We start from the raw sequence: 16,615 nt of genomic DNA, 5'->3' as shown, positions 1-16,615 counted from the left end.
GGGAAATAGGAGTGATTTCTATAATTCATGTTGGGATGAGAATGGGGAAATAACTGAAACTGGCTTCTCTTTGTGCTGTGGGGGAGCAGGGGGGGTTTGCAGTTCACCATTAACAGCTCCAGAGCCCAGTGAGCACCAGCAAAGGGCCACTGGCTGGGGGGAGATGGGCCCCAAACCCTCCCCACGGCATTTTAGAGCTGAACGACCTCATCCTGTCCCAGTAATTCCAAATTTGTGGCACTTCCCTGTGAAAAGAGTCAGAATCCTCCCAGGAACTGCCTCACAGTGGTGGCAGAGAGGGGGTGAGGCCTGGGCTCCCTTTTAATGGTTTAAATTACTTACCTGAAACATCTGGAAGCTTATTTACTTCCCTGAGCACATATTGCCACAAGCAGGGTGGGTTTCCTCACATCCACGTTGGATTACAGCCCTCGAGCTTGGAGGTGCAGGAACAAGGTGTGTGGATGGGACTGATTTTATGAGGGTGCAACCAGGAAAGGGCCTGGGAAGTATTTTCATTGATTAGAGGTGATAACAGAAGGGATGGCAGGAGGGAACTCTTCACCAAGCAGGTTTTGATGTCTTGTTCAGAGTCCTAGAACACAGTTGTGATCGTTTAACATCATTTCTCTGTCCCTTTTATAAAAAAACCTCCATTGGAGCAGTCTGGAAGTGCTGGAAAGCACCAGAGGCCAATTTTTAGTGGGTGAGGTTTTTCTGAAATAATGTCCCAGCGAAAGGTGAAGCCCTTAAAGACACTTAAAGATCTTAAAGGCACTTAAACCTTGGCAGTGCCAAGTGCTGCAGAATTTACTGCATGGGCCTGATCTTGTGGTGTCATAAAGGGCCAGGTATTTTTAGTTAAATAAAACTCATGTGGTTCTGGAGCTGCACACATTTCGGAAGGGTTGCTGAGCTGAGGTTTCCAGGTTTGCCTTGCTTAAAATTGCCTCTTTTTTGCCTGCAGAACAACAAGACCACTCAGTTCAGGCACGTGCAGCAGCTCACCTACAGCCTGATAGAGTGGAGATCCCAAATCCTCTCCGGGACCCTGCCCAAGGATGAACTGGCTGAGCTCAAGAAGAAAGTCACTGCCAAGATTGACTATGGCAACAGGTGAGCTCCAAACTGTGCCTGGAAGGCAGGGGAGAGTCCCAAACCCCACGAGAGGCTCTTAATGCAAAACTAGGCACTGAATTAGGCTTAAATTTTTCCTTGGAAAGGGTGAAATGGCTGCTTTGAGTCCCCATGACAACGTGGCCACCTGGCAGTTGGTCCTTGATATGCCATGGATCTCTGCGCCTTGGAGGAATTCTCCTCTCTTAATTCTGCAAAAATCCTGGCACGTGGTGGCCTTTTCCTTGGAGCCCAGTTTGTGCCTGGATTTGGATGGTGGTGAGGAAATACTCTGCTTTATCAGCAGCTGAGGGGCAGGATTCCATAGGAATCCTCGGTGGTTTGCAGTCTCCAGGACTCATTTATCTGCTGTCAGCCTTGGTGTAGGTCCAAGAATAACAATCAGATGCAGGCCATGAGCTTGGTAAATACTCATTCACCTTTGAAACAAAGCCATTTAAGCAGGAATAAGGGAGATGTCACTTTAGGATGGAGTTACCCAACTAATTCCTTCTCCCTTTATTGGGAAAATGGGGGAGAGATGTATTTTGAGCCAGGAAAACCAGCAGTGAGTGAGGTTATTACAAGGAGTGGGGTTGCTGAGCACTGGCAGCCCTGGGCAGTGATTTGATCTTTGCTTCTTACACATTCTGGCATTTTTTTTGTCTCCTGGGGCTGTCCAGGATCCTGGGCCTGGACCTGGTTGTCCGAGATGACAACGGGAACATCCTGGACCCAGATGAAACCAGCACCATCTCCCTCTTCAAGGCCCACGAAACTGCATCCAAGAGGATTGATGAGAGGATCCAGGAGGAGAAGGTACCTCTGGTGTCCCTGATTTGCCCTCTTCAGTCACTGTGCCCACTGTATTTTATATTCCTCTTGATGTTGTGCTCCTTTGGCAGCAGAACCAAATTCTCCTGTGTTTGTTCATCGTGGAAATACAAAATTTAATGGAAATATGAAAATCTTTGCAGTCCCTGCAGCAGAGTTTGGACCTCCGGGGGCAGCCAGTATTCAACTCCACACACACGTACAGCCTCTATGTGAACTTCAAGAACTTTGTCTGCAACATTGGGGAAGATGCAGAGCTGCTGATGAGCCTCTACGACCCTGATCTCTCCAAATTCATCAGGTAGGGGCTTTATTTTGTAGATTCTTAAGGAATTTAGTCAAGGTGATCATTCTGAAGAAGTCAACAGGGGTTAGAAAGGGGGATCCGGCAGATGTTTCTGAGTTCTGTTAGTTGCTGCCTCAGTTGGGGGAAAATTAGTTCCAATTACTCTGGAATTAGTTTCAGAGAGATAGGAAGTCCAGGCCCTACTTCTTAAAGCTGAGCATTTCTGTGATACACCAGCCAAAATCCCAGATAGGCTTTATATTCTTAATTATCCCTGCTGGGGTCACAAGCCTTGATGAAGCATCTGATTAACCGTTTCCCAATAAATCATGGATTTACATGGTGTGTGCTGTCCAGTCAGTGCCAGCTCACATCTAAAGAGCTGGGGAAGATATGAGGAGCTTTATCAGGGAGGCAGTTCCGTGTCAGGAACACTTGTGTGTCCATCGCTGCAGTTATCAGGAGCTGGAATTGTCCAGGCAAGCAGCTACCAGGGCTCACCCCATCCTGCCTCCAGTAAATGAGTCACTTCCAAGGCATTTTGGGATAAAGGATTTGTCAAATATTCCTAAAAGATCAAAATACTTTGGGGCTTTTGCCAGGAAATGGGGAGTGTCAGGTGTTGATCAATTTAAATTTCTTTTTTCTCCCTTTCGTTGCAGTGAAAATTACCTGGTTCGTTGGGGCAGCAATGGGATGCCTAAAGAAATTGAGAAACTGAATAACCTCCAAGCAGTGTTTACTGTAAGTCCAGAGAATCCCAGGATGGGTTGGATTGGGAGGGACCTAAATCCCATCCAGTGGCACCCCTCCCCTGGGCAGGGACACCTCCCACTGTCCCAGGGTGCTCCAGCCTGGCCTTGGACACTTCCAGGGATCCAGGAACAGCCACAGCTCCTCTGGGAATTCCATCCCAGCCCCTCCCCACCCTCACAGAGAAGGATTCCTTCCCAATATCTGTGTATCCCTGCCCTGTGGCAGTGGGAAACCATTCCCTGTGTCCTGGCACTATGAAGGTCTCTCCATCCCCCTCACGGTCTCCCTCCAGATCCAGAAGGCCACAATTGTTACCTGTGTATAACCCAACAAAACCTCTCTCTCCCTGTGTCTTCCTTTCCACTCAGAAAGAACACTGATGGAACTTGATTTGAAATCTTTTTTAGGACTTGAGCAGTTCTGACCTGATCAGGCCCAGGATCAGCCTGGTGTGCCAGATCGTGCGGGTGGGGCACATGGAGCTGAAGGACGGCAAGAAGCACACCTGCGGGCTCCGCAGGCCCTTCGGCGTGGCAGGTGGGGCCTCAGGCCTGGGGGACACCAGCATGGCCCAGTAAACCCAGGGAGGGACTGGGACAGTGGGCTGGGAGCTGGGAACTGTGTGCTGTAAATGCCAGCACAGCTGGGAGCTACCAGGGGCAGCATCTCTGCTCCAGAGTGGAGAAATTGTCCCCTGCAGGACCTTGAATGAAGGTTGTAGCCGGAGATCAAACACTGTCACTGCTCACTTTTGTCTCCTCCTACAGAGACAACAGGCTGCCACGGCTGCAGCAGACTTATCAGGGCCTTATCAGAGGGGGATTTGCTCCTCATGGGATAAAGCTGCGGGTTCTAAAGGACCCAGACTCCCAATTCTTATTTTATTCCTGGGATTCCTTGTGAAGGGACTTGCTCGAAATCAAGGGTGGAAATCAATTTGCAAAGAAGCAGCATTTGAATATAAGTGGAGTTTCTTTGCCTTGAAATGCCCCAGTCCCACCTGGTTTTTCTCAGAGGGTGTGTTTTACCAGAGTGTATTCAGGTTATTCACACTCACTGCTGAGGGCTGACCTGCACATCAACAAAAAGTTAAAATGAGAGTGATGCCCTCTATTGCTGTCACAGAACCCCAGATTTTTTGGGGGGTTGGAAAGAACCTTAAATCCCATCCCGTTCCACCCCTGCCATGGCAGGAACTCCTTCCACTATCCCATGTCGCTCAGAGCCCTTGTTTTGAGTGACACTGGCCCAAGATAAACCCTTGTTGTTTCCATTCTGAGAGGGGAAAGCTTTCTGTGGGTTCCTGGCAGCTCTGAGCGATGCTCTGGTGTCGTTGCAGTGATGGACATCACTGACATCATCCATGGCAAGGTGGACGACGAGGAAAAGCAGCATTTTATCCCCTTCCAGCAGTGAGTACTGGGCTCCAGAGCTCTCCCCACCTCTGGCTAAAGCAGTTGTCCTTTGGGGAAGGGCAGCTTTGTGTGGGAGCCTGGCAGAGCCCCAGGGGCTCTACAAACAGATCAGCTGATAGCAGGAGTCAGCCCTTTGCAGGGGGAGGTTTCTGGCACCCCTCAGGAGCTTTTGTTCCCCTCGGTCTCTGTGACAGACTCAATTGCTTGGGGACTTTGGCAGGGCAGCTGGAATCTCTGTGGGGTGAGGAAGAGGAGCACAGAGCAAAATAATGCTGTGGGGCCTGGGGGATGAGACTTTCAAAATTATTGGCGTGTTGAAGGGCAGGATTTTCAGAAAGACTGAGAGGGACCCAGCTCTTTGTCACTGCTGTGTGGGACCCCTGCGCTGCCCCTCCCCTTCCCACAGTTCCTTCTCAGGGTCAGTCAGTAGGGAAGGGATTTCTCCCTCTTCTTGGGGAAGAAATTCCAGCCCCAATGAGTTCTGCATTTCTGCACTGAGAGTTAGACTCGTGTGTTTGTTCTGCCTGCTCTGACTGCTCACGTTCTTTGGCACGTTGGAGTAGTGAAAATGGAGCTTATTTGGGTAGACTCAGCCTTGTTGTTACAGCCCTAAATATAGCAAAGCATTGGCTGCAGCCATTTGTTATTACAAGGTATTTTCAGGAGAGATTTGGGGTTCTTCCTCTGCCCTTTCAGGGCCTGCAAGGATGGCTTTTCCCTTGAAGAATTATGTTAGTCTGCTACTTTTTTTCTGTGTGTTTGTTTGGTTATTTTTTATTTGTTTAGGGTCTTTTGGTTGGTTTAATTGTTTTGGTTTGGGTTTTTTGTTGGGTTTTTTTTTTTTTTTTTTTGCTTGTTTGTTGGATTCGGTTTTTGTTTTGTTGGTTTGGGGTTTTTTCTCGTTTTTCTTCTGCTCTAATGAGGCTGAGTTCAGACCCCCAGCTGGACACCAGGATGGGCAGCCTGTGGAGACCTCGTTTGTCCCCCATTGTTGATGCTGTGGATGCAGTCAGGGTCAAGATCCAAACCTCAATAGTCTTGTTTGTGACTAGGGATGGGTTCATCACTTAGGTGATCTCACAGCAGGCATTAATTTATATTTATTTATATTAATTTACCAATGGTTAATCTGCATAGGAACAGCTCTGAGGCAAACCTGAAGTCAGGGCTTAAACCCTCAGGTCAGTGTTACTGACCTTAGGCTTGAGGGATAAACTGTGATGCATTTCCTAGTTTGAAGGTTAAGTGGATTTTGCGCAGGTGAAGGAATGAAAATCCCCACGGAATCCTTTAAAAACCCTCACATTTGTTTGGAAAACAGCCGGCTGTTGGCCAACCCTCTCCTCGTATGTGCTTGGTGTCAGTCTGTCCTGCTTCCTGATCCCGTTTTTGTGGCCCTCCTGCCCAGGATTGCCATGGAGACCTACATCAGGCAGCGCCAGCTCATCATGTCCCCCCTGATCACCTCCCACGTCATCGGCGAGAACGAGCCCCTCACCTCTGTCTTCAACAAAGTCATCGCTGCCAAGGAGGTCAACCACAAAGGCCAAGGTGTGACCCGGGCTGGGGAGGGTTCCCTGCTCTCCAGGGGAATAAATGCATGGTGAAAGTCCAGGGATCAAGGTTTAGTGGAGTTCAGTCCCTTCCCCGAGCCCAGTGTGTGCTCTGTGCCATGGCTGTCCCTTTGTCACCCCACCACGTGGAGCTCAAGTCCAGATAAAACCAGATAAAACTTGCATGGGAACAGCTCCTCCAGCTCCTCTCTTGCTTGCTGGTAATGTGTGTAAGGTCAATATATTTTAACACCTTTAAAATAAAACCGTTTTATGGGCTTGAAATATTGGTAAAATTGGATATTTGTGTATCCCAAATGGTTTTGGGGTTAAATCACATTATTCCAGATTTTTCTGGTCTTCCTTGGGTCAAAGACACACAATATTAATCTCTGAAAGTTTGGGGATTACTTCAGAGAATCTTCTTGCCCAGTAAAGTCTTACTCAGCATTAGGGAGGTGGAGAACTGGGCAAGAGAGAACCAGCTGGGGACGTGGAGTTCTCATGAAAGCACAGTTTTCTGGAAGCCCAGGCTTAAATTTCATGGGCTTGTAACATTTTTTGCAGTAAACAAGTGTTATCTCCCTTTTCTTAGGTCTCTGGGTCTCTCTGAAGCTGCTCCCTGGGGATCTGGCTCAGGTTCAGAAGGATTTTTCCCACCTCGTAGACAGATCCACTGCAGTGGCTCGAAAAATGGGGTTCCCTGAGATCATCCTTCCTGGTAGGTGCCGTGTGCCTCCGCATTCCAGGGAGTGAAAGAGCCACCTGAAATTCTAGAATTTCTGTCACAAAAAGATTTATTAAAAAAAGAAGATTAATTTTTATCTGAAAACTTCTTCTTTTTCTTCAAATTTCCAGATTTTTTTAAATTTTTTTGTAACAAGAAGTGAAAACATGAGTTTCCTTTCTTATGGTAAAGTGATGGTTTATGGAGTTTTTGGGAGAAAATTCTCTTTAGTCAAAGAGATTTTTGTTGCATATGGCTTTGACCCACCCGTTCAGAGTGGATTTAACCCTACAGGGCTCATTAAGTGAAAAAAATACATAAGGACAGAGGCTTATAAAAAGGAAAATGGTTCTTTTTAAAAGATTTTGTGTAATTTGAGATGGGGATGAAATAATTTTATGTCGGGTGTCGTTAATTAGCAAAAAGTTAAGAAGAAAATGAGGATAAACGTGGCAGCCAAGGATGTTAATGTTAACCTGTTGAACTGGGAATGAGAAACCAGCTCGTTGAACACTGGGAATTGCAGGTGATGTTCGGAATGACATCTACGTCACCCTGATCCAGGGGGAGTTTGACAAAGGCAAGAAGAAAACCCCCAAGAACGTCGAGGTCACCATGTCTGTGCACGACGAGGACGGGAACCTGCAGGAGGTAGGACAACCTCTGACGCCCTCTGAAGATTTACCATCAACATGCTCCATATTTACCTTTCTCCCCCATCCCCTTGTGGTTTTGCCCAAAGAAAGCCATCCACCCTGGTGCTGGCTACGAGGGAGTCTCTGAGTACAAGTCTGTGGTGTATTACCAAGTCAAGCAGCCCTGCTGGTACGAGACCGTCAAGGTACGGCTCTGTCATTCACTGTGCTCCTGCCTTCGTGTAGAAACCAGGACTCCTTTAGAAGCAGCAGCTGCCTCAGCACCAGAACGTGCTGGGCAGTGGCTGGGGACAGGGAAAATGCTGTGTTTTCATCGTGCTCTCCCCTGCAGGTGGCCATTGCCATAGAGGAAGTCAGTCGTTGCCACCTGAGGTTCACGTTCCGTCACCGCTCGTCCCAGGAGTGTGAGTACCAGGGAGGGACACCTGCAGGGTGGCTGTGCTCTTCCCACTCCCACTGAGTGTAGAACTTGCATTGCTGTTCCCAGTGTTGTGGATTTTTTTTTTTTTTTTTTTTTGCTGAGTTTACTTATTCCTGGTTTTGCGGGAAGTAAAAAAAAAAAAGGCATTCAAATTGTTTGTAGCTGAGGTTTGGTGCTGGTCTTCTTCTGAAACTGAAATTTGATAAGGAGCAATATTTTAGCCCCCCAAAAGACAGTTACCAATGTTTGTTACTGCTTTGGCTTCTCAGTGTAGGGTGTTGCTTTCAATTTATTTCACAAAATTCACTGCAAGGCCTGGTGGGCTCCTAATGATCTTCCTATAGGAGGATTTGTAATTAGGTTAATGAAAGGCTGATGAGAGAGTTAGACCCAGAAATTCCATCAGATCACTTCAGAGCCCTGAAACTGGATCAATAATGTGAGACTCAGCCATTGAAAGGCTCTCAAAGGCACCTGGTTATGGAGGCAGTGATGTCCTTCCACATCCACAGCTCACAAACCTAAATCCCAACCAAAATATCCATAGAATTCTATATCAGAGCATCACTGAATTGTTAAGGTTAGAAAAGACCTGGAAGATGAAGGCGTCCAACCATTAATCTGTTCATCTATCAGCACAAAAACCTCTGAAACTGTGTGTGAGATGCTCCAGGGAGGATGTGCTTGTGTAGCTGCAGTTAGCTGTTCAATAAAACTGCTGATGTGGTTGGAGGGGCTGCATTTTGGATTGTAGGGTGTGAATAAGACAATTCCTAATGAAGATTTCTCCTGTTGGCAGCCAGGGACAGGTCTGAGAGGGCTTTTGGCGTGGGCTTTGTGAAGCTGATGAACGCAGATGGAACGACACTGCAGGATGGCAAACACAATTTGATTGTGTACAAGGTAACCTGGGCATTTCCAGCCTTGTCTCGTGTTTAACTCATCACAGCTCTCTCCTGGCTGATTTTCCAAGCAGTAGAAAACTACAAAAGGTGTGTGGGGGGTGGGAAATCCTCCTAAACTCCGCAGCTTTGGAAAGAGCTCAGTTCATCTGCGGTATGGGCACTTTATTCCCTGATATCAGAAATCCAATCACTGATAGAGATTAAAAAGTGCTTAAACCCCATTCTGCTTTTCACTGGGACGTGACCCTTCTCTCTGCTGTGTCCAACCAACAGGGTGACAACAAGAAAATGGAAGATGCCAAGAGTTACTTAACCCTTCCTTGCACCAAAACGGAGATGGAGGAGAAGGAGGCTCCTTCAGGGAAAAACCTGCACCCTCTGGCCAACTTCACCCCCACCAAGGACAGCACAAAGGACAGCTTCCAGATTGCCACGGTCATCTGCTCCACCAAACTCACCCAGAACGGTAGGCCTTGTGCTGGGAGTTGAAATGCACAGGGCATTTTCTTAGGGCAGGTTTTTGTGTGTGGGCAGAGAGCTTCAGCTTCAATTTTGCTGCTCGTGTGTCAGTGGCAGCCCTGTCCCATCAGGCTGCCAGAGCAAGCTCCCAGGATGTTTGTGCAGCCTCTGGAAACCATTTCACACAATTATTGGATCCAGACTGCCGCTGTTAAACCCCACAAGTTTGCTGGCACGTGTGGAAATGTCGCCTGTCAGTGATAGTGTTTTGTCAGAATTTTAAGTATTGAAGGTTAATTCCCTTCTTTCCTCTGCCTGTTCAGAGAGCAGCAGTTGGGACTGAGCTCCCCAGGTGATGATGTGAATTAACTCTGCCTTGCTGCCAAAGGGGTCAAAATAAAGAGTGATCTGTGAATGAGCCCAGCATGTGCTGGTAAATGATGGGAGATTTCCAGTAGCTCTGGAAGGCTCTTGGGATAAGCCATACACTCTAATAAAATTCCTGGCTGGAGATACCTGCTCTTGAGTCCATAAAAAATGTGTTATCAGATGGCAGCCAGGTTTCCATTTATAGCAGAGCTTCTCTCTCTTGCCAAGACAAAAGAAGCACCTCAAGGTAACATTCTGTACCTCAGGGTGACTTTTCCTTGTGCACTGACTCTAAAAATAACCCCCAGCCTTGCTCTGGGCTGCTGTGCAGCCGTTCAGTCAGCTGGCAGCTGTGATTGCTGACTGCTGCTTTGTGTCCTTGCCAGTTGACCTGCTGGGATTGCTGAACTGGCGCTCCAACTCCCACAACATCGCCCACAACCTCAGGAAGCTCATGGAGGTGGAAGGAGGAGAAATTGTGAAGGTATTCATAGGGATTTGAGCCTCCTTGGTGCACAGACTCCTGTGTGTCAGCCTTTGTTGGACCCAGAAGATGTCTGGGTAGGCTGGGAGGGCAGTTCTGGGTGCTGCAGTGGGAGAATCATCAAAGCATGGAATGGTTTGGCTTGGAAGGGACCTTAAAATCAGCTTTTTCCACCCCCTGCCGTGGGCAGGGACACCTTCCATTATTCCAGGGTCCTCCAACCTGGCCTTGGACCCTTCCAGGGATGGGGCAGCCACAGCTCCTCTGGGAACCTGTGCTCCACCTCTTTTTAGTGGAATTCACCAGAATTACAGAAGTTAAATATTCCGGGGATCAGGGAGAGGGCGGTGACTTTATTTTCCCCTTTATCCTTATGGAATGACAGATACATCCAAAGCCTAACTTAATTTTCAACTCCTTTGTGATTGAGGAGGGACTTGCTGTGAATCTGGGAACAGAGACAGCCCAAAGATCTCATAGAACACTGCAGGGAATGGACCTGAAATGGGTGGAATTCCCACAGAAAATGGTCTGGCGGAGGAGTCAGGAGGAGGTCTTTACCTGCAGAGAGGGGTTCCAAGAGTGAATGTGCTGGGATTATGCAAGGTCCTGGTTTTATGGAGCAGCTGAACCACTGCAGTTAATGCAGTGTCCCTGCAGACAGGCTGTGTGCAGGGTCCTGCCTCGGGACAGGGTTGGGGCTGGCTGGGAGAGTTCAGGATTTTTATCCTGGGGGATGAAAAGGCGATAGAGCAGCAAAGTGGGGCCATTCAGGGCTGATCAGAAAAGATCTGCCTTGCTATAGAGGTGATCCTGCCAATCATGGCATGAGCACAGGGCTCAGATCCCTTTGTAGATGTTTTCTCATGGACAGGTTTTACAGTCCAGCTGGGCTGGAAGGGGAGAAATGATCCAACTCCTGCTCTTGTGCAGGATGCCAGAAGCAGCTGCCTTTCCCCACCCTTTTACTGCTCCTTTTCCCCTCTAGTTTTTGCCAGACACCCTCGATGCACTTTTCAACATCATGATGGAAATGTCAGAAAATGAAACCTATGATTTCCTGGTGTTCGATGCCCTGGTGAGTGAATCTTCTGTGGGTTCAGAATTTGTTTTCAGCCACATTTCCAGTCTGTTCCTGGTGATTCCTTTAGATGAGCAGTTGGTATTTTGCTCTAGAGATAAGTTATATTTAAACACTTCTTAAGGCTTTTTTAGGACTGAAATGCACTCAGGTTTTTTAGTAACCACAGTGAAAACAGCAATGAATTGCACACACAGAGCATTTAGTGACTGTTAGAACATGAATAACTCTCTGTAGCATTAATGCAGCTGGTAAAACAAAGAAAAACTATAACCCAGCAAAACAAATGGAATTAGAGGTTGTTCTGTTTGAGTTAGACTGTGCAGCTCTGTGCATCTGTTTCCTTCTGGACTTTTGGCAGGTATTTATTATTTCTTTGATTGGAGACATCAAGTTCCAGCATTTCAATGCTGTGCTTGAGACTTACATCTACAAACACTTCAGTGCAACCCTGGCCTATGTGTGAGTATTGGTCCCAGACCTTGGTGTCTCCCAGCAGTGTCACTGAGGGCTTTGGGGATGACATCAGCTCTTGGTGATGTACTTGATTAGGTAATTTTTGATGATGTTAATGTGATAAAGGCAGCAGAGAGCAGACTTCCATCCCTTCTCTGCTTTCAGGAGAGAAAAAGTCCTTCTTGTTGCTCTTTTTGCCCTGTGAAAAGTTCTGTTGTGAGAATTTTTCCTGTCAAAACAGACACTTCTGTCATGGTTCTTGGCTTTCCAGCCCCTTGATCAAGCACCCCTCAGCCAAAGGTCATCACCCTTGTGGTAACAGAAGTGAAAAGTTAAAACTGAGGCCAAGAGGGAGGGCAAAGCCAGAAACCAAACTGCTTTTCCTCTCTGAAAATCTCCTCTTAATTTTTACTGATCCCCATGAATTCCTGGGTGTCACCCTGAAGGAAACACAATTTGAAGTCCCCATCTCCTGGAATGTTTCTTCCCTGCCCTGCCACACGATCTCTGCTTCCATGGATTTCCTTTCCCCCCTCTGCCCCACACATGGGAATGCTCACACGGGGAGAGGGCATCAGGCGCTCCCCCTGGGGATGGGTTTTCCAGCTTCCTGGACAGCTCCTTTTAGGGAAAAAGAAAAGCAGATCAAGAGGGTGGAATTTGTAGACTTCAGCCCAAGATTTCAGGAGGAAATGGGCTGCGAGGAGGAGCCCCTGTGGTGTTCATGGGGCTGCAGTTCCTCTCTGGGCTAAGGAAGCTGGGCTTGCACAGGAACTGAGCCCTGCCTGGATTGGTTCCCATTTTTTGTTCTATTTCCAAAGGAAACTCACCAAAGTCCTGAACTGCTACGTGGGGAATGCTGAAGACTCCAGCAAGACAGAGCTGCTCTTTGCAGCCCTGAAAGCCCTGAAATACCTGTTCAGGTTCATTGTGCAGTCACGGGTGCTGTACCTGAGGTGGGTCCAGCCCTTCATCCCTGTGCCTCCTCTGGGAAACCCACTGGAGTTTCTTGCAGTAAACACCACTAAAGGGGATACTCTTCACCAAATCCTTTATGGCTGACTTATTAAGAGGATCTTTCTGCCCTTTTTCTGCAGCTGGAACAAATAAACTGAGCAAAAATTAAAATATCAGATTGGAAGGAGAAAAACCTTTCAGTCCCCCTTAGCATGCAAGGAGCAGCACATGGTAGAGCTGAAAAGGAACCCAATTTTTATTTTTATGAAGTAAAATGTGGAATTTCCTCCTCATTTTCAGAAACTTTAAGAAACAAATACACAAATACTTAAATTGTTAGGTGAGGTGGGGATGGTCCATTCTCCAGCTGGGGTAAAATCAATGACGGTGGTTTAATTGCAGCTTCACATCATCTTTTCAGAGATTCACAGTGAGGGTTTGAAACCCTTTATTCATGTCCCTTCTGGATTTTTTTTCCTGTTTAATGCTTGGAACCCAAGCAGGATTTGCTGCAGTGGCAGCTTAAAAAGTGCAGTTTTTCCCCTATGACAGATTCCAGCAGGAAATGACTGCAAAATCCCCAATTCCATTTTTACTCCCATGTCTTTGAGGAAGGAGATGGCATTAAGACGTTGTTCCACAGGATGAAATCCTGTTTCAGCTGCTGGATTTCTGTGTGTAACTGGCCCTGTTCTTTGCAGTGTTTATGGGAAAAGCGAGGATGGGAATGAATTCAATGATGCAATTCGCCAGCTCTTCCTCTCCTTCAACGTCCTCATGGACCGGCCCCTGGAGGAGGCTGTCAAGATCAAGGTGAGCAGAATTTCCAGGGAAAAGTAAAAATCTTCAATTAGATCAACTGGTGCAGTTGGGAAGGGGCTGGGCCAGAAAAAGGAATGAGAGAATTGTCCATGAATCCCTTCTCCTCCACCTTTCCCACTCTGCAGTGCAGCTCTGGGGTGGCTGGAAGGCTCTGTGGATGCATAAATTTGATTTTAAACCAGTTCTCTACAGTTGTTCCCATATTTACTCTTGACAAAAACTGGATTTCCCACGTGTATTTCATGTCCTTGGTTTTTTTCTTCTTTCAGGGGGCAGCTTTAAAGTATTTGCCAAGCATCATAAATGATGTCAAACTGGTATTTGACCCTGTTGAGCTCAGGTAACTATATTAAGTTTGTTGGTCCCCTAAACTCAGCTCATCTGGTGGGAAGATTTTTGGAAACTTGGCTAAAAACAGCCGCTCTGGTTATGATCTGATGGTGCAGATCTTGTGCATGGACTCCTGAGAAACATCCTCAAAGCTTGCAGGGCTTTAAAGGAAGTCAGTGGAGTTCAGAGGATTCTGTGCATCCCAATTTCCCATTCTGGAAGTGTCCCAGGCCAGGTTGGACGGGGCTTGGAGCAACCTGGGATAGTGGGGGATGCCCCTGCCCACGGCAGGGGGTGGCACTGGATGATTTTAGGGTCCCTTCCCACCCAGATTATTCCAGGATTCTGTGATCCTTACAGGCACCTTGAGATTTTACTGAAAACCAAAATCTGAGGGCAGTGAAGTTGAAATCTTGTGCAAGTTTCCACCAGTTCTTGGTGAATGCTCCTGTGAAGTGTGGCAAAGGCAGAGCCTTGGCTGGGAAAACAGAAGTTGTGTTCATCCAGGAAATTCTCAGCCCTGTGGATTCCTGGTTTTGGTGCTCAGAGCTTTGCCTAGAGCTGCCCAGCCCTGTCTCCTTGTCCTGACACAAATGATTTGCTGGGAAGCAGCAGACAGGCAACAAATGTCCATGGAATTTAATTTAAGGGAATCTCGGGTTGGAGTGAGTCATCTCTCCTGATGAAAGGGGTGTCTGGAAGGAGGATGTGCTTTCACTGCTGTGGATGTTCCAGGTTTCACCAGTGGGCTGCTGAGTCTGTTCCAAATGATCTGTTCAGGCTCCTGTGTTCTCTGTGTGTGACAGCTGCTGTGACTACCCCGTGCTGGCACTGCAGGCCACAGAGCACTGCCTGGTTATGGGGTTTGTGATGTACCTGGTGTGTCCTGGGGTAAAAGCTTCATTGCAAGAGGTTTAAGCCTGCAGCTCCTGAACACTGCTCAGTTTTACTTCAAGTCCTGTGCTAAGCTTCTTGAAAATAAGTCAGGGCTCTGTAGTAATTTGCCTGTTGGATGGAATTCCCGGAGCAGCTGTGGCTGTCCCATCCCTGGAAGTGCCCAAGGCCAGGTTGGAGCACCCTGGGACAGTGGGAGGTGTCCCTGCCCCTGGCAGGGGTGGCACTGGATGGGATTTAAGTCCCTTCCAACCCAACCCATTCTGGGATTCTGGGATTCCATGGCTGGCCCAGGCAGGGCAGTGTCGGTGTGGGATGGATGGGGTGATGCTGGGTGGGAATGCTGACCCTCTGCTCCCTCTGCTCTGTACCCCAGTGTCCTCTTCAGCAAGTTCATCCAGAGCATTCCTGACAACCAGCTGGTCCGGCAGAAGCTGAACTGCCTGACCAAGATCGTGGAGAGTGACCTGTTCAAGCAGGCTGGTGAGTGGCACTTGGAAGGCTCTGGGTTCTGCCAGGGGCCGCACACCCTTAAAAACGAGTTCGCCTGGCAGTCATCCACCATTAAACCCATCCCTAGAAACATTCCTTGCCTTGGAAGGGTTTTTGCTGTTCAGGATGTATGCAATGCCCAATATGTGGGATCCTGATCCAGGGTGGTGATTTAGAAAGAGGGAGAAGCTGAGTGTGCTGTTTGATGGAATACAAAGAATTTATAAATGAAAGGGCAGGGATGGATGGGATATTGGGATGGGATTCCTCTCTGGGAAGGTGGGGAGGGGCTGGGATGGAATTCGCAGAGCAGCTGTGGCTGCCCCTGGATCCCTGGAAGTGCCCAAGGCCAGGCTGGAGCAGCCTGGGACAGTGGAAGGCATCCCTGCCCTGGCAGGGGTGGGATGAGATGATCTTTATGGTCCCTCCATACCCAACCCAACCCATTCTGGGATTCCAGGATTCAAAGTACAGATCATTTATGACTCTCTCCAGTCCGTTTGTTGTAACTCCAGTGGCTTTAGCCAAGTTCTGGTGTCCCAGATGAAATTCCTGTGTGGTGCCCATGCCCAGGGCGTGCTGAGGCTCTGCTCTGTCCCTGTGTCACTTTGCAGAGTGCAGAGATGCCCTCCTGCCCCTGCTCATCGATCAGCTGAGTGGGCAGCTGGATGACAACTCCAGCAAGCCCGACCACGAGGCCAGCTCCCAGCTCCTGAGCAGTGTCCTGGAAGTCCTGGACCGCAAAGATGTGGTGAGCACGAGCTCTCAGGGGTGCCAGTTCAGCTCCTTTCTTCTTTTGAGAAGTTACAGTAAAGAAACATCCTCAACTTACACTTTAATGAGTCAGAATTGTGATAGTTACAGCAATTGTGGTGCATTGCTGTGCAGTTCTTTGTAGTGGCTCCGTCTGAAATGGAGCCAGGAAAGGTTGAATTTGTTGTTGTCACTACTAGAAGCATTCACTTCCCTTTCTAGGGACCAAAATGTCATCCCAGCTGCTGTGGTGGCTTGTTCAGTAATTTGGAGCAAGTCAAAGAAGGATTACAGAAGTATTAGGAAAGTATTTTATGATATAAAAAGGAGGAGGTTGCTCGTTCTCCCCTCATGAAACAGGGACGATGATCACTGTTCAGCCACCAAAACACACTTCCCCCTCTGGCCATGGGAACTGGTCTGAGTGGCTGTGAGCAGAGGGGTTTGAACTGTGCAGAGAAAACAAATCAAAGCCCCAGAACGAGCTGATGAAGCTGGGACAGATGCATTAAGGGAATCCTCCACCAAGGGAATCCCTGAGTGTTCGAGTTGATCTCTCGTGTGTTTAAATCTCCTTTTTCTACTTCCCCTAATGACAATTAAGCGCTGCCAGGGCAGTCCTCCCACACAGGGAGCTCTCCCTGAAGGCTGTGCACGAGGAATGGTCTCCAATGTCCCTTGCTGGCTGTCCCCAGGGTGCCACTGCTCTGCACATCCAGCTGATGATGGAGCGGCTGCTGCGCCGGATCAACCGCACAGTGATCGGGATGAGCCGCCAGTCCCCGCACATCGTGAGAGCCTCCCCTGCCTGCCCTGCTCCCCCAGCACCTTTTACAGTGGGATTCCTTC

The 16,615-nt window shown here is 48.2% G+C and overlaps 1 protein-coding gene across 4 annotated transcripts in view; it reads left to right on the top strand.

Moving 5' to 3' along the window:
- Positions 1–16,615, top strand: part of DOCK5 (dedicator of cytokinesis 5) — a 72,510-nt gene that overhangs the window by 25,075 nt on the left and 30,820 nt on the right. For all 4 annotated transcript variants that reach the window (XR_006015498.1, XM_042024776.1, XM_042024775.1 and 1 more), the window contains exons 6-27: positions 968–1,116; positions 1,800–1,935; positions 2,094–2,251; positions 2,899–2,980; positions 3,400–3,529; positions 4,332–4,404; positions 5,816–5,958; positions 6,556–6,681; positions 7,214–7,338; positions 7,430–7,528; positions 7,675–7,747; positions 8,564–8,667; positions 8,943–9,135; positions 9,884–9,981; positions 10,970–11,059; positions 11,424–11,524; positions 12,340–12,474; positions 13,177–13,288; positions 13,567–13,637; positions 14,898–15,004; positions 15,628–15,764; positions 16,462–16,557. Coding sequence is in view for 3 of the 4 variants with exons in the window: in XM_042024776.1 (XP_041880710.1) it covers positions 968–1,116; positions 1,800–1,935; positions 2,094–2,251; positions 2,899–2,980; positions 3,400–3,529; positions 4,332–4,404; positions 5,816–5,958; positions 6,556–6,681; positions 7,214–7,338; positions 7,430–7,528; positions 7,675–7,747; positions 8,564–8,667; positions 8,943–9,135; positions 9,884–9,981; positions 10,970–11,059; positions 11,424–11,524; positions 12,340–12,474; positions 13,177–13,288; positions 13,567–13,637; positions 14,898–15,004; positions 15,628–15,764; positions 16,462–16,557 (2,538 nt within the window). In the remaining variant the exon portion in view is untranslated. The remainder of the gene's footprint in view (positions 1–967; positions 1,117–1,799; positions 1,936–2,093; positions 2,252–2,898; positions 2,981–3,399; positions 3,530–4,331; positions 4,405–5,815; positions 5,959–6,555; positions 6,682–7,213; positions 7,339–7,429; positions 7,529–7,674; positions 7,748–8,563; positions 8,668–8,942; positions 9,136–9,883; positions 9,982–10,969; positions 11,060–11,423; positions 11,525–12,339; positions 12,475–13,176; positions 13,289–13,566; positions 13,638–14,897; positions 15,005–15,627; positions 15,765–16,461; positions 16,558–16,615) is intronic.

This window comes from Corvus kubaryi, unplaced genomic scaffold, assembly GCF_017639235.1.
Source record: "Corvus kubaryi isolate FWS band 111438036 unplaced genomic scaffold, C.kubaryi_AGA036_p1.0 37265, whole genome shotgun sequence".
Taxonomy (NCBI): domain Eukaryota; kingdom Metazoa; phylum Chordata; class Aves; order Passeriformes; family Corvidae; genus Corvus; species Corvus kubaryi.
Note: the sequence above shows the minus strand (reverse complement) of the source record. Positions and strands in the feature narration are given on the sequence as shown.